Source organism: Mustela erminea, chromosome 11 (assembly GCF_009829155.1).
Source record: "Mustela erminea isolate mMusErm1 chromosome 11, mMusErm1.Pri, whole genome shotgun sequence".
Classification (NCBI taxonomy): Eukaryota; Metazoa; Chordata; class Mammalia; order Carnivora; family Mustelidae; genus Mustela; species Mustela erminea.
Genome location: NC_045624.1, coordinates 41476254 through 41496145, shown reverse-complemented (window position 1 = coordinate 41496145; position 19892 = coordinate 41476254). Strand labels below are relative to the sequence as shown.

The following is a 19892-nucleotide window of genomic DNA, read 5'->3' as shown; positions in this document are numbered from 1 at the left end:
TGCCCAAATTGAAACCTTTGGAAGATGACTCTAGCAGTGTCCAAAAAAAAAAAACAGCATTAAAGATATTGGTGAGAAAAGACCATTAAATGAGCCAAAGAATGGGAGTCTTTCAAAGGGCAAAAGCTTTAAGACATGAACAAATTTATGACCTAGCAATAGCACTACTGGGTAGTTACCCTAAAGATACAAACATAGTGATCCAAAGGGGCACGTGCACACGAATGTTTATAGCAGCAATGTCCACAATAGCCAAACTATGGAAAGAACCTAGATGTCCATCAACAGATGAATGGGTAAAAAAGATGTGGTATATATACACAATGGAATACTATGCAGCCATCAAAAGAAATGAAATCTTGCCATTTGCGACAACGTGGATGGAACTAGAGCGTATCCTGCTTAGCGAAATAAGCCAAGCGGAGAAAGACAACTATCATATGATCTCCCTGATATGAGGAAGTGGTGATGCAACATGGGGGCTTATGGGGGGAGGAGAAGAATCAATGAAACAAGATGGGATTGGGAGGGAGACAAACCATAAGTGACTCTTACTTAATCTTACAAAACAAACTGAGGGTTGCTGGGGGGAGGGGGGTTGGGAGAAGGGGGGTGGGGTTATGGACATTGGGGAGGGTATGTGCTTTGGTGAGTGCTGTGAAGTGTGTAAACCTGGCGATTCACAGACCTGTACCCCTAGGGATAAAAATATATTGTATGTTTATTAAAAAAAAAAAAAGGAAAAAAAATAAAGCAAAAAAAAAAAAAAAAAGAAATGAACAAATTTGATTTGCTATTTTTCCACTAAACAGAAGGAAACCAAACTGAAAGCAGGGAGACCATTTAGGAAAATATGCAGTGATCCAAGCAAGAGTTAATGAGTTCTGAAGAAGGGTAGTGAACAGAAGATTGATTTGAAGATCATGATGGAAGGAGACCATTGAATTGATGAGCCAAGAACAAAGGCATAGGAGTGAAAAGCGATGAGTTTAATTTAGATCAGAGTTTAAGGTGTGGGATGTTCAGTTTATAGGGAGGGATAGGGTCTGATTAGGGGAAGACAATGAGGGTAAAAGTGCAGGGCCGGGAGTCCTTCTCCTAACAGGGAGAGCTAGATAGACATAGCTGTAAGATAGGAAGAGATTACCAAGGGGCAGTCAAGAGTTAAAACAGAGGGCTGGAGACTGAATCTTCAGAAAGCTTATATTTAAAGTGTTTATTTCAAGAGAAAGGGGAAGGGGTAAAAAATCCTGGAAGGAAACCAAGCAGAAGCAGTCCAGGATGGAGGAAAGCCAGAATAATGTCCCATGGGCTCTGGTGGAAATGAAAGTTCTAGTAAGGAAAGGGTAGTAATATCAAATTCTGCTGAAAACTGTTTGAGCAGAAGGTCTATAAAGAGGTTTCAGCTTTAGGATTTTGCAGAGGCTAATGGTGCTGAGGCTTAAGAAGGAGAGGAAACTAAAGTGGATATAGATGAAAAAGCAGGAGAGTGACAGAAATACCATAAACGGAAATTAGAAAATTATAATCAAGGGGGAGCAGTAGGCCAGGAGAGAAAAGGTGTGCTACCTATCAAGGGGGTAAAGGGGTGAGAGGAGCAGGGAGGGAGTCCCGGAAAATGGAAGAGGAATAGAGGAAAAGGGTAAAGTCAAGAAGGACACGAGAGAAGGAGGAAAGAAAAGGACAGATGGAAATACCGGCTTTAGGAGGAAATCAGGAAAATTCTTCAGAGACTGGAGAGAAGATAAAGGGAATGGATAATCATTTGGACAGAATGGAATTTATATAGGATTCACAGCAGATGGCTTCCAGCTTCTCAGAAGCAGGTAGCAAAAGAGGGCAGAGGTAGGTATAGAAACCCAAGAGGAGTGCAGAAGTCTGGAATTCATGTGAGGTGAATTCATGAGAGGTGAGAAAAAGAATCTCTAGTGTTGTTGAATTTTCCAGTTGGAGGGAATACAGTTTAGGGCATCTGGTCAATCTGGTCATAATCCTTTCTTCAAAAATGCTTTCTACAGCCAGTGAACCAGACTTGCAACCCATCTCACCACATCTCCCTCTGGTTTGTCATTAGACTGGCTTGGCGGTGGCACATTGGGAGGCATCGAATACAAGAACCATAGCAAACGGGGCTCACTGGGCCTTTGTACCCCAGATGGGGACACAGCCACAATTTTCTAAAGTTCTAAAAATAAATAAGTTGTTTTTTTTTTTTTTTTTTTTTTTTTAAGAGACAAGTACAGTGACTCTATTATATACACTCACCAGGAGGTTGTGCAGTGTTTGCGATGTTGTAATCCTCTATCTCAAAGAGGAATTGTTAGCCAGATGTTGAAAAATATATGTAAATGGGCTTTGGGAGTACATGCTATCTCTACATCTTCCCAAAGAATGTTGACCTAATCCTAAAGCATTTATTTACTTCTTTTCAAACAGTCTTTAAAGTAAATCAGGAAGCATTGTGTTATATCACATAGGTTAGTCCAATATAGACCAAATGTTCATCGTTGCTGAAGCTGTGTGACAGAAATGAGAATTTATTATACACACCTCTCTACTTGGTATATGTTTGAAATTTTTCATAATTAAAAAGTTAAAGGAAAACAAGAAAAATGGGGAGGGGAAATTGTCTTTAGTGTGTATTTATAGCTGAGAGTAATGAGATGCCTTTTGCTTTTCTCCTTCTAGTTAACACACATTTAACCTTTGAGTAGTGGCTTACCCTAGTTTCTTTTTCTCCAGAACAAATTGTAATGGCCTGGCACTGAGATTTGGATGATACACCATCATTATTATTTCACGTAGTCCTTTATATTTCATAAACTCTTCCATGTGCTGTCATTTCATTTACTTCCATGGGATTTCTGTACTCCCAGACATTCTCTCCAATAGCTGCCCTCCCAAAATCCATCCCTGAAGAAAACAAGCTTTAATCACCAGGAGCCAATCTTTATTGAACAACTACCATGTGCCACTACTTTCAAGTTATTTTAAAACTCTATAGCTAAATATCTTTGTAAGGAGAAAAGTTAACACTCAGCAGGAAGCCTTCGTTTACTTGGTAAACATTTATTAAGCACCCACTGTCTGCAGAGTAGAGGCCAGGGTCTCGGGAACACAGTATCCTGTAAACTTCTGCGCGCAAGCAAGACAGCTGAAGACCTATGACTTGGCCCTTGCAGTGAGGAGTGGGGAGCTTTTTAAAAATGCAGATCCTCAGGCTCTGCATACAAAGGAGGTCTCAGGAAGGATTAAGAAGCACTGGTCTACATCACCAGGGCTCAGGGGCACTCTAGTCTGACTAGACTTTGTCGATGTGCCCAAGGTCAGATTACCAGCAAATGGCTGAGTTGTATTTGAACCTAACTCTATTCTGACTGAAAGCCTATACTCTTTCTGTCCCTCCATGGCACTTACAGGAATGAGGCAAAGGCTTTTCAGGCTCCCTGAGGGTGATAGCTCAGAAGACCACATGTGTATAAGAGGCTCTGCTCACAGAAGGCATCAGGCAGCTATCGTTATGCTCCACTCACTAGTGGGTAAAATAAACTTCCTGTGACTCCTGCCTGACAGAGTTCTGGTTAGTCCCCACATTATGTCTCAGGCAACAAAGGGAAATTGGCAAGTTTATCTTTGTGCCCCCCGCCTCCCCAATTTTACCTGTTTCTCGCCCAGTCCCTGAGGAGGGGCCTATTGCCCTCATGCTCTTCACCTTCACGCACACCAAGTAATACATGTCTGATGAATGAAAGCGTGGTGCTTTGGGGGACCTACTGCTTTCAAACAAAGAGGAGGAGTTTAGAGGAATGAAGTTAGTATCAGAGGCAGGAGCTAGGAAGGATTTGGAAGATAAGCTGAATTCTCCTTCATCACACTCGTAGATAGGCTGTAAGTAGCACATTCAAGTCGATCCCATCGCTATCTGAAGAGAAGTAATAGGAATTCCAGGAGATGAGGTCATCAAGAGCCCCGCTGCTTCAGAGAGGCTCCTGAAGTACTTTCCACACCACTGTACCAGCCTCTCTGTACAAAGTCCTCCTTTTCACAGGGAACAATACGTATGTGTGTGCTTTTTCCAGAGATGGTAACCAATGGGCAGAATCCATCAGAGTCTCTCTCTTTGGGTAAGTGAAGTTATAGACCTAGACAATGCTTTATTAGCATTCTAAACACCAGTACTGCCCTAACCTGCAGTAAACAAAATAAACAAGAGACGCTCTCCTGGTCCACGCCCCCCCCCCCCCCCCCCCCCGACCACATCGCCTGATCATCATACAACAAGGACACCAATCATGGAATTTTCTTCTACTTATCAAAATCACTTGTAATTTCAAAATTGTTCTGGCAAATACTTGAGATTAGTGGTGATGAAATATGGATAGATAGGTAGGTAGATAGATAGATAGATAGATAGATATTGACTTAGCTTAGATTTAGAGGTGGAATTTATTTGCTAAGAGAATACAGTGATGACCTGTAAATGTGACTCTAAGATTACATCAAGCCGGATTGTAATTTTCTGTATCCTGGGTACACAACTGAAGAAAGTCATTTTACAAGGCAGCATGATAAAGTAGACCAAAGACCTGGCTTTATCAGCTGTGTAGCTTTTCAAATTACTTGACATCCTCGAGTCTTGTTTTCTTCACTGATAAGATCAAAATTGTAAAACTTGCCTTGAAAAGTTTTTGTGAGGATTAGATGTAATATATACAAAGAGCCCAACAATGTCTGGGACAGAGAGGCTCAGAAATAGTTGTTGAACACATAAATAATAGATGCTCGATAAAGGTAGGTAGTTTTTATTATTTATTACAATGTTCATCATACTTTATAGGCTTTTAACCTGTCTACCCCATGTTCCTCAGGGATAATGAAAAAATTAATGGTTTCATTTTTAATTACAAGAGTAACCACATCAGTTGCAAAAATTGAAATCATGTAAGAGTATAAATAAAAAGTGAAAGGCCCTACTCCAGAGCCCATACCTTAGAGGTAACTGCTGTTAACAGTTCAAGAGATATCCTTTCAGAACTTTTTCTAGGCCTGTGCAAATACATGATATAATTTCTAAACATGAGTTTGCACTATACACAGTGTTCTGCTACTTGAGTGTTTTGATGTAACATCTTGGACATCTTGCCAGACCTAGTATACTATTTGCATAGTCAGACTTTAATTTATGATACAAATATCCTCTTAATGGAAAATCAGGTTATTTACTATTTTTTGTGGTTTCAGCTGTTTTGCAATGAACATCCTTATGTAAATACCCTCTTGGTGTATATCCTAGTTAATTTTCTAGGATAAACTTTTTGAGGAATGGCCACATTAAAGGGTACAGATATTAACTAGATTCCGCCATGTTGCAGGGAGAGTGTTATGGGCTGAATTGTGTCCCCACAAAATTCCTATGTTGAATTCCTAACCCCTAGTGCCTCAGCATGTGACGGTATTTGGAGATAGGCCATTAAAAGGGGGTACTAAATTTTATGAGGCCAGTAGGATCGGTCCCTGTCCAATCTGATTCATCTTCTTGTTAGAAGAGGGAGTTTGGACATACAAAAAGACACCAGGAATGGGCAGGCACAGAGGAAAGACCATGTGAAGACAGAGAGAAAAGGCAGTCACCTGCAAGCTGAGAAGGGAGATCTCAGGGGAACCCAAACCTGTGGACCTCCGGATCTTGGACTTCCAGCCAGAGAACGGAGAGAAAATTAATTTCTATTGTTTAAGCTACCCATGCTGAGGTCTTTTGTTACGGCAGCCTCAGCAAACTAATACTGCAGGGTTTTCTCCAAACGTCGCTGGCCCTTCTACCTTGAGCTGAAGTCCAGGTGGTGTGAACCAGCTGTTCCGGCCGCTGCTCCCTACTTTCTTGATCCCATACCCTTGCTGTCTCTTCCTTCATTGTCTTTACTTCCTTGCACATTACAATTTAGTTAATAAGGGGGCTCTTAATATGAACCTTGGGGAATTTCAAGGATTTTTGGATGTTTGTGAATAATTGGGTTTTTGATGTGCCTCATTCTGGCATGGCATGAAGATAACGGGAAAGTATTGACTGAGATATTTTCCTGAATTATCCTCTATTTTTACTATATGAACTAGGAAACATTGAGAAGAAAAATTTTCCCATACCATTTCTCTCACATTTCTTCCTCTGACTGATGAGAGTAAATAGCTCACCCTTTGTAGATTACATCCACTTCATTAGTCAGATCTTTAGATTAAGATAATGAATTCACCCTACATCAGTTTAGTGGTCAAGATTGCACTCTTTGAAACATATTCCCTCTCCCTGACCAACCGTCCTCCTTCGACCTTAATTATATCTGGGGTGTGTGCTTCTGCAAGGAGGAGGCAGGAAGGCAGCTTGAAGTTACTGGAAGATCTACATTCTGTTCCACGACCATCCCCAGTAACTGCCACATACTTGACATTCCTTTGATTTCCTGAAGAAGAATGACTCACCCAGAATCACATAGACACAACAGATGGAATAATTGGTCTCAGGGTCTCCTAATAATTCTTTCTGCTGTCGGCAATTCTCTTTACTTGTAATGTGAATGGTGGTCTTCCTGGAGACTGCTGCATGTTGGTGACAATGGGAAAGGAAGAGGGAGAGGATCTGCCCGTGACTGAAAAAGAGGGCTTTCTTTTGTGAACTCTTCCTTCCCTGGTTTCTTTTCAATGTTCATGTTGGTTGCCCAAGCACCATAGGTCTGAAAAGTTTGTGCTTACATTTGCCTAACAGTTTATTATATCTTAGGAAGCTATGAGTCAGGCCTGTCTCTTTTCTAGTATTGATTGAGAGGGAAAGAGAAGGGCAGGAAGGAGCTGGGCTGGGAGAAATAAAGGTGGTCCTGCCCTTTTTGCCCAGTCTTGTCAATGGCCATGGCAACTGTGCCTCTCATTGCATTGGCAAGGAAGTGCCTCCAAAACCCCCAAATAAACCAACACAACATGGTGACACTAAAAACAAAATACACACGCAAAAAAACAAAATCAAGAGAACAAACATAGAAATCTCTGCCATTTGAAATCTGGAAGGAAATTGTATAAAAAAGGGCCCCCCCCCCCGATATGTATATGTGCAATGGAAGTTGGGAATGAATTAAGGAGCAAATATAATTTTTTAAAAAAGATTTTATTTATTTATTTGACAGACAGAGATCACAATTAAGCAGAGAGGCAGGCAGAGAGAGAGGAAGGGAAGCAGGCTCTTCGCTCAGCAGAGTGCACAATGCGGGGCTTGATCCCAGGACACTGGGATCATGACCTGAGCCGAAGGCAGAGGCTTTAACCCACTGAGCCACACAGGCGCCCCTAAGGAGCAAATATAAAGGTAATATAATAATCACTTCCTAATTGCAACAATCAAGTTCTATTTTATTTTTGCCCCCCCCCTTTTTGATGCTGTTTTTTCTATTCTATACAGTTTCCTAAGCCACATATGTTCCCTAAAAGTATGTGCTATTATTTCCAAAGCTATTTGGGTGCCTACTATAGGCAAGGTACTATGTTAGGTTTGCACAAGATAAAAAGATGGCTAAGATTTAGTCTATGCTCAGGTTCTGCAATTGCATAGTAAAAGTAATTCATAATCATGTTTTCTTACATATTTGCAAAAACAGCTAACTTTTACAAGAGAAACCATTTTAATTGTCTTGCACTCATCGTTAGCATTTAAATGTCATTGACATTTAGCTCAAACCAAAAACATAATTTGAAATACTAAGCAATTAAATGAAGACTTATATCACAAAAAAGGATTTCAGAAGAGTTGGCTTACTAATGTGTTATAAATTGTAAAAGGGAAAGAAAGAGTTACACCCATGCCATATGGGAACTATGGAGCTATAAAGTAATTTATCATCTGTAATACATCTGTTTCATTTAATTCAAATTCTAACATTTATAATTCCAATAGTTGGTACTATGGTCTTTTACATGACATGAAAAAAATAATACTTGGACAAGTTCTTGAATTTGATAGGTAACTGTTTAAAATTACAATGTCTCTTCCAACCCCTAAGATATTATATTCTATTAGGACATAAATGTAGCCTTTAGAATAGAACTCCTGAGGGAAATATGGGAAATATCTATAGTTCAACAGTAGTTAATGCTGTATTACTCTCATTTTGAATGTGAAAGATGGCCATTATTTTGGTTTCATAAAATATGTTTGTTTATAGTAGTTGACTGGCAAAATGTTATCATTTGCTGCCAAATTTCTGGAAGCAAATCATGGAAAATAGAGTATTACCTAAAAACCATAAATCAGCTCAATCATGAATCCTCCCATGAAATGGATCAAATCATGGGCAACAATCACAAACAGATGCAATTTTTTTAATCAGATGCTTAAGTATATCCTTAAAATAGGATCCAAACAATGTCAAATGATTGGAGGTATAATGTAGAAAGAGTCTAAGTTGTTGAGAGTCACACAAAGGAAGGAAGTAATGACATACTATTTTAACTATTACTAAGCATTTTGTCCTCCGCCCGTCAGTCTCCATGGTAATCCAGTGCAATTGCTCCACATAAAGTCAGCACATTAGTCTGGCACAGGCATTTGCTTCCTCTCTGAATTTCCTGTTTTCCTAGATATGAGGTCTCTGAGGTGTGCCTTCAGGAAATAGTAACTCACTCAGCAGTCTGCTAGAAGAGTGATTTGGAGAGGGCAGGTTCCTATGGCTTGCTAAAACCATAGCTTTGTTCCAACCTACCATGTTCCATCTACATAAACTTAAGTTCAACTCAATTCACTTTCACTAACCTATTATACAGCAGGAGGCATTCAATCATTGCCAAAGTCAGCATATTAAGTCTAGTTGTTGAAGGCAGCTGGTTTCTCATAGAACCATGTTTCCCTACTTCCTGCATCAGTCAGGTTATGATTCAGTGGTAGGAAATGCCAAAGGGAGCTGGCAACAATGGCCCTTTCCATTTACAATAGATTTTCTTTTATGCACTTGGGATTTTTTCCCAGTGGTGTGCTCAATGGTATTTGTACCGCATAATCAGATCGGATGGCTCTACAAGGAGCTGATTGGCAAGAAAACCTCCAGGTAAATGGTTTCCTCTAGTCCCGCAGACCCAGAGGCAACTGTGCTGCCAGTCTGTTACTAGGGATTTCCCCAGAGGGAAGTGGGGCTCTCATCTGCATTGGAATGAATCTTCCAGGAGGGCCCTGGAATTTGAAAATTCCTTGAGCCTCCACTGATAAGTTGAGATAAATTAGGCCTCCTGGGGCAGTCTGGATTCAGACATCTTATTTCTGTGCTTTCTCCTCCACTCCCTTCTTGGCTGGTGGGAAAAAGAAAAACTCCTCCTTCTAAGGTAAAGAATTTAAGAATGGGAGCTATTTTGCTGCTTGTTTAAGTCTCTGGTCTTCAAGTTGCATGGTTCTTTCATTTTATCTTCTTTTGTTTTGTTATTACTACTGTGTCTTTTGGCTTCTCTTCCTCTGTGGGGTGAAGTTTGATCTTCACAAAGGAAGAGGAAGTATGAGGCTTGATGTTTTCTAATTTTTGTTATCAGGTGTTTAACCTTGTAAGTGTCATTTGACTTCCTGTACAATATGGATTCTTAAGTCTACAAGAGGGCTTGTCAATATCTCTTCCCTTTCATTTGCAGAATATTAACATTGTCGATTATTTTAGATTGGTCTCAGAACCTTTCTCTAATATCTACGCTATTTGATCAAGAATTTAACACAAGAATACATTGGGATCTTAGTTTTCAAATATTTAAAAGTTAAGCACAATATTTTAAGCCATACTTATCTTGATTCCCTGTGTTTTTATTTCATGATACTTAAATGAGGCTTTGTGCATGGCAGAATATTTCTCTTGACGAATGTCTTGAATTATGAGGCTTTATGTTCTAAGTTTATTTAAACAAAATATATTCTCATAATCATTCATACAAAACTGGTTTCGACTGTTGTGAACAAGTTATATGTTCTTAATTTTCACAAGAAATGAAGTTTTAGTTAGCCAGGGCTCTTTGGTTTCTAAATCATTTCTCAATCCTCTTCTATTGGACTTCAAGAGAGGAATAAAAACTCTCAAGGGGTTTTAGATATTTGGACATTACTGTTAATGGGGAATGTTGTGAATTGCCTAACCTACTTCACAAAATACACAACTGAAATCTCAAACTCCATCCCTACCACCTAAACTGACATGTTTGCTAAGTTTTGGCAATAATGAAAAGTGCTATCTCATTTTTACTGTCATGTTCTGAGTTGGGCCTCAAGAAAAACCTTTATATTTAGACCTAATACCCTTGACTTCTTCTTCTTGCATTAAAGGTAGAAGTACCTGAAAATTCTAAGAAAATGTCTAATCTTTTCACCAGACCAAATGTCTAACAAATGAGTATAGGATTCAGGACAACAGAAGAACAAATCTCCTCACCAGAGGTCTTGTGTATTGGAAAAGCATGAGCCTTTGAGTCATGTCTCAGTGTCTTAAAAATTCTTTCTGTTTTTTTGTTTTGTTTTTTAAAGATTATTTATTTGAGAGAATGAGAGAGAGAGAGAGAGAGTGTGTGTGTGTGTGTGTGTGTGTGTGTGTGTGCACGAGCTGGGGAGAGGGGCAGAGGCAGAAGCAAGCCTCTCGCTGAGGAGGGATCTCGATGATCAATGATCAGGCTAAATCCCAGGACCCAAGGTTCATGACCTGAGCTGAAGGCAGGCTCACTACCCACTGAACCACCCAGTCGCCCCGGGATCTCACAAATTCTAAGGGCTTGAGTAAATCACTTCACTTCTCTAAACGCTGGTTTCCTCATTTAAGAAATGAGGGTAGTATCTATTTCACAAAGCTGTTATATAGATTAAATTAGATTGATGTTAAATGACAGCTATAAAAATTCTCATCTTCAAGTCAACCGTCAGTTTTGACTCAAGAAATATTTCCTGAATGAAGTGATGAGTACCATACCCTGTGGCAGATGCTGAGGATACACGGACAAACCAAGACAAGAGTCCCTGCACTTAAGGAGCTTAGACTCCAGTAGAAGAGACACGAATTTATAGTACTTCACTGTTAGTACCACCCTACTTGGGGGTGGTACTACTTTCTCCCTGCTGGGGAAAATACAAGATACTATTGGGGATAAGTGGGTACCTTGCCCAATCTTGGGAGATCAGGAAAGGCTTTTAGAGAAAACGATGGCTATGCTGAGACTTCAAGGAGAAGCCAGGTGAAGAAAGCTAGTGGAAAATGAGACTGAAGTGTTCCCCATAGAGAAAACAGCAAGGCTTGTTGGAGTTTAGAGAGCAAGGGGATAGTAGGTTGACCAAAAATGAGGATCTGTATCACTTAAGTTTTCTGAGGGAAAGTTTGAAGAATTTAAGCAGGGGACTGACATAGTTAAAGTTTAGAAAGGTTACTTTGGCTATGACATGAAGAATGAACTAGAGTTGAACAAGGCACTGGGCAGAAAGGTTATTGCAGAGAGGTAGGCAAGAGATGATGTTGGCCTACCTAGAACAGTAGTAGTGGAGATGGAGAGAAATGGAGAGATTGGAGGTATACAAGAAGGAAAAATAGACAGGACTTTCTGATGGTTGTAGGAGATGAGAGGAAGACATGGTGGGGCTGAGTATAATACTCATATTTCCGGGTTAGGCAATTGAGTTGATGATGGTACCATTTAGAAATAGGGAACATATAAGTGAGTATAATGAAAATGAGGACTTTAATTACAGCTGTATTGTTTTGAGATATCTTGGAATATTAGGACATGTATTCCTTTAAATATAAAATTGCATTTATAAATAAATTTAGGATACGTGTTTCAAGGACACATATATTTTCTCTTTTCTCAGTGGAGACATAAGACAACTATGCAGACTTCCCGAATTTAGAAGGACATTTGTTACATGCCAAATACAATACAATGTCTATCAGGTCATGTACTTTGAAGACAGTCTGGTATGCAGGTTTGTAGTAAGGAGAGAACTGGACTAGAAATTTATATTTAGGAGTTATTAGTATATATATGGTCACTGAAGCCTTGGAAATGAATGAGATCACCATGGCATAAAAAGTGAGATAGGAATAAACTGACCAGGACACAGTGATGAGGTGCATGGACATTTAAGTGACAGGCAGAAGATTGAAGTCCTGGAAGGAAGAATAAAGAAGCCAGAGATCTAGAAGGAACACTAGGTAAGTGGGTTTCAGAAAGCAAAAGATGTAAATGTGGCAGGCCATGGTCATGAGTATCAAATGCTACAGAGACACCGAGTAAAATAAGTAAAAGCATCCACTAAAAAAAGGAACCCTCATCATTTTGGTGGGTATGCAAATTGGTGCAGCCACTGTGGTAGAGAATATGGCGTTTCCTCAAAATATTAAAAATAGAACTACGATATGATCCAGTAATTCCACTACTGGCTGTTTGTCCAAAGAGTATGAAAACACTAGCTCAAAAGGAATTATGCACCCCTATGTTTATTGCACCACTATTTACAATAACCAAGTTATGGAAGCAGCCCAAGTGTCCATCAACAGATGAATGGACAAAGAGATAAGGTATCAGTGGAGTGGTAGGGACAGAGCCCAGAAGCTTATTGAATAAATAATCCATTGAGTAAAGTTCCCGGGAAGGCAGGAGAAATGAGACTAGGCACAAAGAGAGGGGATACATATAGAAATGTATGCCGCAGATTTGGGGGGGATACCTGATTCATTGTGATGTTTGAAAGGATAAATGTGGATGCAGGTAGGCTTATGAATATGGAAGCAGAAGTTGTTGGAGGTCCTCTCTGATTATTTTTATTTTTTGCTGATGATAGATCATGGAGGAGTGCCTTGGTGGCTCAGTTGGTCAAGCAGCTGCATTTGGCTCAGATTATGATCCTGGGGTCCTGGGATCAAGCCCCAAGTGGTGCCCCACATTGGGCTTCCTGCTCAGTGGGAAACCTTGTTCTCTCCTGCCTGGCATTCCCCCTGCTTTGTGCTTGCTGTCTGTCTCTCACTCATTCTTTGTCAAATAGATAAATAAAATCTTTTAAAAAAATAAATAAATGAGGGGGGCGCGCCTGGGCGGCTCAGTGGGTTAAGCCTCTGCCTTTGGTGCAGGTCATGATCTCAGGGTCCTGGGATCTGACCTCACATTATGCTCTCTGCTCAGCAGGAGCGTGCTTCCCCCTCTCTCTCTGCCTGCCTCTGTGCCTACTTGTGATCTCTCTCTCTCTGTCAAATAAAGAAATAGAATCTTTTGGTTTGAAAACAATTGAGAAAATCTGAAGTGGCTGTTGTGGAAAAGAGAGATAACCACGCAAGCAAGTATTGTTTGGCAAAGTTGAAGGCTCATTGGAGGTTGGACACTGTAAATATGTGACCAAAACAATCTATATTGTCTATCTAGGATTTCAGGTCAGTTTTTTAAAAATCTGTTTTTGAATCAGAAGATTAAGGTCTAGACTATATTTTATTAGCAAGTATGATACTGCAGACAGTGCAGGAGAGATTATAAAACTAATACAATAATTCTCTTACTTTCTCCATCCCAACATAAAATTTATAATACACATGTGAGCATGTGCATGCATTCTGTCTCTCTCTCTCTCTCTCTCTCACACACACACACACACACACTTATATAACACTATTAGAACTCCTTATGGAGCAAGTTCTATAGGTTGTCATCATCTTGTTGCCTGTAACCTTCCACATAATTTTCAATGGAAAGTAATGAAGTTATTATTGTGTGGGGTGCAGTATGCTGGAGAGCATGAACAATCCTGAGGCAAACAACTTACAATTTCTATAAAGAATTTATCCATTTTCAGAGAGCAAAATAACAAAATTCCATTGAAAGATCCCCCTCAAAAACATGTATCAGTAGAGATGGGAGGCAAAGATTTTCATTATTTAGATTACCTTAAACAATAATAGTATTCAGGATAATTTTATATTTTAAAATGTGCTATATGTAGGTAACATTCATTAAATATTTATTATGGACTGGGCATGTTTAACTTTCACAGAAACTCCATTAGGTAAGTATCACTCCCATTTATAGCTTAGGGAACTGGATTACAGAAAGGCTGAGTAACTTGTCTTTGGGTATATCCATTGTAAATGGCAGAGCTGGGATTAGAACCCAGGCAGTTTGACTTCAGAGGTCACATGTTTAAATTCCTGCCTATGCTGCCTCTTCAAGGTGGGAATGTAATGATATTTCCTAAAGTAAAATGCCCTTTTGAAGTTTTGGAAAGTTAAACAATGACTGGTTGAAAAGATGAGTTGTTAAAAGACATGATGAGCAATTCAGTACAAGTAGAGACTAAGGAAAGAGTAATTACCAAGACTCAAAATAAGGTGTTTCCTTAGATAAAATTTCCTTTATAAAAAACAACAACAACAACAAACAAAACAAAAAACAAACCTTGGAAACACTTCAATATATACAACAGACTACAGAAAATAATTACAATATAATACCCAAGTATTACATTCCCTTCTCTTCTTCTCAGGAAGGAATCACTATTCTGAATTTATCTATCACTTCTTTACATGATTTTCCGAATCTGATCTCAGAGTTTGTTTTTAAATCTTTATTTATGATATACCATGTACATCTTTTTGCAATTTGCAGGGTTTTTTTTTTTTTTTTTGCTCAGCATTATGTTAATGAACGTTATCTAAATCAATACTAGTAGATTTAGTTCATTAATTTCCGTTTAGTATTCTGTGTATGTCAGTTTGTCCAGTAGTGTAATTTAGTCATCCATTCTCCTGTAAGTGGGTATTTAAGCTGTTTCACTAATATAAGTAATGCTGCCATGAATATTCTTGCACGGACTCACAATAATTATTTATATATTACATATATTATGTAATATTCTATATTGAATGTATTTAATTCCTTAACATGCAGTTTAACAAGAAAGGTAATAACGTACATGAACTATACAGCAAAGACAGGCATTAGTTTTCAAGAAGGGTATAACAGACCATGGGTTGTTCTGAGCAGAGCGAGGCTACTTTGACTACCGAGCGTTTGGGGGCGGGGGGGGATACTCAAGGATCAAGCGACATTCATTATTATAGTATGACACCACACTTCAGTCTTTAATTATTCTTTCACTGTTATCCAATAGTTTCACGTGTATTCATTCATTTTCTCAACTAGAGTATAGCTCCACCAGGAGGGAACCGAGAACCAACAAGGTGAGTTAACACGAGTGTGACCGTGAAGAGTCCGCAGTGGAGGCTGCAGCAGGCGACCTCTTGGCTGTGCCAACCTACCAGAAAGTGACAGCGCCAGGCGAATGTCAGGGCAACCAGGACCTAATCTCACTTTCCACCCCAAGAGTCTTGGAAGCTGAGGACACGAGGATGGATGGAGGCATAGACACCTGCTCAAAGTGTCTCTCCACTTTCACCCACAATGCCGCCAGGTCAGTAGCTGGGAACAGAGGCTTGAACGCTGCCCCCACCCAGAGAGCACCTTCCCAGTCTGGCCTCTGTTAACCGCGCCTCTTTGCTTTACGCCAAATCCGTAACCAGGCGCTAAGGCCAACCCGGCGGCTTCTGCAGCTCCAAAACCTGACGTGAAATTGCGCGGGGCGGCACTGACAGAGGCCATCTTTAATTTGGGCAAAACCCCACCCTCATAGCTCACCGGCCACTCCCTCTCGTCGTCCCCAGGCTTTTCACCGACAAATGTAATGTGACTTAACTTTAAAGGCAGTGTTAAAGAAACACACATAGAGGCCTGACTATCCATGACCCTGGAGACGCCAAATCCCGCCAATATAAACATGGCGGCTAAGCCTGAGTAGCAAAAGAGCGCTGATGCCAGTGAAGTCATGTTCGAAATGGAGAGAAGCGTCTGGGCAGGGAGGGAGTAGTCTCGCGAGATCAAGGCTGGCGTCGGCTAGGCCCGGAAGCCTCGTCTGAAGGGGCGGGGGCGGAGGAGCGAGCCGGAGTCAGGCGAGAGTCCGCCTGCTGTCGCCTGCGTAAGCGGGGCAGCGACGCCGGGCGGCTACGCCGCGAAACCGGCGTAGGCGGCTTTGGAGAATCGGCGGGCTGCGCTGCGCCCGGGCTGGTCGCGGAGGGGGGAGGGGATGTCGGTCAGTGCGAGATCCGCTGCTGCTGAGGAGAGGAGCGTCAACAGCAGCACCATGGGTGAGTCTCAGCTTTGGGCCGCTGCGACTCAGGTTGGCGGCTCTGGACTTGGGGGGGCTCTGCGGCCGCCAGATCGAGCTGGGGAAACGCCTTCAGACGATGTGGGGAGCTGCGGCCGAAGGAGGTGGGGTGGGCCGGCGGCGGGCCCGGGGCGCGGTGGCGGCGGGCCCGGGGGGAGGGGAGAAAGCGGCGGTGACAGTTTGAATTGAATGTGAGGAGAGCAGAGGCGGCGGTATTTCCTGTGCCGCGGCCGACGGGCCGGGGGAGCGGGGAGACGTGACCAACGGCCTCGCCCGCCCCACCGAAGCGGCCCGAGCGGGGTCGTCTCCGCCCGGCCCGGCTTCCGCGGCCCTGTTTCCTCCGGTCCGCGGCCGCTGCACCCGCCGCGGAGCTCCCCTCGTGGGGAGTGGGCCTGGCGAGGAGGGTAGGGACGTGTGCGCGAGCCTGGCTGAGGGTGCTGTGTGGGCCGGCCCGCGAGGGTGGCGGCGGGGAGGGAGGAAGAAGGATGCAGCAGGCAGAAGCTGCGGTGGAGGCGGTGGAGGCTGCAGAGGCTCCGGCAGCCGTGTCGCCCCCTCGCTCCGCCTCCCCGCCTCTCGGGGTTTCCTTTCCCCAGGCGCGGCCCCGAAGGCCGGTGGATGGCGGGCGAGGCTTGAGTGCGGAGGCTAAGGAGCTGGTTTGCGCTTAATTTTTAGGAAAAAGAGGAAAGCGAAAGCCTGGGAAGGGCGCCCCCACCCCTCCCGAGGAGCGGAAAGGGTGGGAACGGGTCGCTGGAAAAGGGACGAGTTGGAAATACTGGTGATGTTTAAGGAAATTAATTTTTGAACATATTTCAGTATTTTCAGTTATTCTCTTCTGAAGCCTTTTCATTTCCTTTCCTCCCCCACGTATTGGAAAAAGAACAAGGCCATTTCATTCACATTTTCCACTCCTGAGTTTCATTTCATACTTGTATAGTAGGAAATAAGCAACTAAGATTTTTTCTAACGCATTTCCATTTGCTAAGTTACATTTTAAGAGTGCACTGTTTCAGATCTTTTATTTATTTATTTTTTAATATAGTGGAGGGAAAGAATATTTAACGTCCAGGTGTTGGCTTAGTTACTGAAGTAACTGGTGAGTTTGTGGTTAAAGTTAAACTTTAAGATTTATTTTAGTTTTGTTACTTTGATGGGATGGAAGAATACCTTCCTGAGTGCCCTTGAGAATCTAAATGAACATATAATCTAGATTGAGAAGTATTTTACTTGTTTTATGTATTTACGTGAGGAGTATAGTCAGTTGTCGTCGTTTCCCACTCCCCAAGTATATAAAAGCAAGTTGAGGAAGAAACTTTTTAGGCATTAAATGTACAGGTACAGATGAAATTTATGGAATCCTGATAGACTGAAAGATGACTTAGCAGGATAAAAATTATTAAGCTAGTTACTGCTGCCCGGATCTCTTATTCCTCCAAATAGCAAGAGAAGGGGCTGGGGAAAGCAGGAAACTGTCTTTCATCCCACCCAACTGTTCAGTGGGTGGGGCTAGAGGAGATAGGGTTGAGTGGAACTATGAAATAAATGTGGAAGCCACATAGATGGTGTGTATGGTAGTAGTGTGTTATTCTGTGATGGGACAACATGGTGGAGCCAAGCTCTCCTAATATAGTTTTAAAAATATCATACACCCTCTTAGGCTTTCAGAATGGAAGATCATAATTGATAATAGAAATTTATTTTTGTGTTTATATCAAATAGATTTTAATTTACAGAAAGGATATTTTTGTAATTTGGTTAAGAATTTTTGGTTTCTGGTTTTGATTTGGAGAAGGTTTTCAGTATATCAGCTACATGAAAGGTAGTGTTATCAATAGGTTGTTTCAGAAGTTCGTTGTAAAATTTGTTGCTTGCATTTGCACACTTTCCCACAGAAATAATCTTAAATAAGTGTATGCTAGAACTTCTGAGCTAGTCTAACACAAGGTAAGGCTCCTGACATGTTAGAGCGATTGTAGAGGGTCAATGTTAACAACACAGACACACCACGCACATAAAACTTGGGTAGGAGGAAGAGTTAGATCTGTGGTTTTCAAGGTCTCAGTAATGGGGGTGGTCAGGTGACATAGACTATTCAGAGTGAAGATAGTGGAGAGTAGGTTGGCTTCAGACTTCTTGTTGATGATACACATACTCACTATAGATTCTATTCTAGGAATTGCCAGTAGGGTACTGTTCTATGACTAAATTACCAGCTGAGGACCATGTCTTACATTCTGAGCTAATAAGCTCTCTGCAGTTTTTTGTTAGAGGGTGAAAAATTTTAACTTTAACATGTATGTATTTTACTGAATTTTGAGGCAAAACTAACTTTTTAAAAATGTGTGTGTTTTTCCTTGTAACTAAATCTGGACTGTAAATGACACTAAATTTATTGTGCCATGAAACTGATGTAGGAAAAAAACGTGTTTTTGAGTAGAATTGTAAGGTAGCATGATTATGGGTTACACTTGCCAGATGAGACCATAGTGTTAAATGTAGACTATTGGTCTCTACAGCAGTGTTTTGCAAACTGCAGGTTGAGGTCTGTTAGTGGGTTTTGAAACCAATTTCATGGACATGTAATGATTTTTAAAAAGTAGGAAAGAAAGAGAAGATAGCAGTACATTGCACTTAGCATGAATTTTAGGCAGGGTTAAATTTTGTTTTGTATGTATTGTGTATTGGGTTGGGTTATAACATTTTTATTAAGAATTGTAGTCAAAACTGGGAAAACACATGGGGGATGTGCAGCATGGATGGATCAAGTCAGAGGTCTTTAAACATTATGGTATAGGGTGGAGATCTTGGTCTGAAAAGGAGGATATTAAGATTTTATTTATTTATTTATTTGAGAGAGAGAGAGCGCGCACAACAGAGCATGAGCATGAGGGAGAAGAGGGAGAAGCAGACTCCCCACTGAGCAGGGACCCTATCATGGGGCTCGATTCCAGGACCCTGGGATCATAATCCGAGCTAAAAGTAGACACTTAACCAGCTGACCCACCCAGATGTGAGAAGTGAAGACTTTAAATGCTGTTAAGTCCATATGACTTTTTCTTATCTTGGATTTATTTATTCTGTGCTCCATACATGAAATGTGGTTAGAGAGATCTGGACAAGACCCAGAGAAACCGAAAGAAGATAGTATTGTTTAGGGCCTCTACTCTAGACTTTGTGTGTACACACACACACACACACACACACACACATATGTATATGTATACATATATAATTTATAATATACTAATAAAATTATCATTTTAAAAATTTAATTAATTATTATTTTTTGTCTTGTCCGTTTACATCATCAGAAATCAAGAGAGCCAAGTTTTGGGCATGAGCCTGAGGGAAGGGGGCCAAGGAGGCAGCTTGTTTTGTTTTCAATGTTGAAGGCTTTACGCCAGACATATAGGTCCTTTTGATTTGTGCTGGTGCAGTCTGGTTCTCCAGAGGTAGTATTACATATAGGGATTTGAGTTCAAAGTGATAACAGACAAATATAGTATAATGATTAAGAATATGGGCTTTGGTGTGAAGTAGACATGAGTTTAAATCCTGACATTGCTTACTAGATATATCAGTTAGGATGCAGTTAGGATACTGCTTTTCAAATTGACAAAGGACCTTTTCTTTCCTGTTTCTTTTGAAATTTCTAATCCATTGTTGACTGATACTATTGCAAAACTACTGCAAATTTTTTTAAAAAATG

General features: G+C 41.0%; 1 protein-coding gene across 3 annotated transcripts in view; it reads left to right on the top strand.

Moving 5' to 3' along the window:
* Nucleotides 1-15948: 15948 nt before the first annotated feature.
* Nucleotides 15949-19892, top strand: part of SEPTIN7 (septin 7) — a 114696-nt gene continuing 110752 nt past the window's right edge. For 2 of the 3 annotated variants that reach the window (XM_032303912.1, XM_032303913.1), the window contains exon 1: nucleotides 15949-16166. In XM_032303912.1, coding sequence (XP_032159803.1) covers nucleotides 16106-16166 — 61 coding nt within the window. In that variant the 5' untranslated portion in view covers nucleotides 15949-16105. The other variant, XM_032303914.1, reaches the window with a different exon arrangement.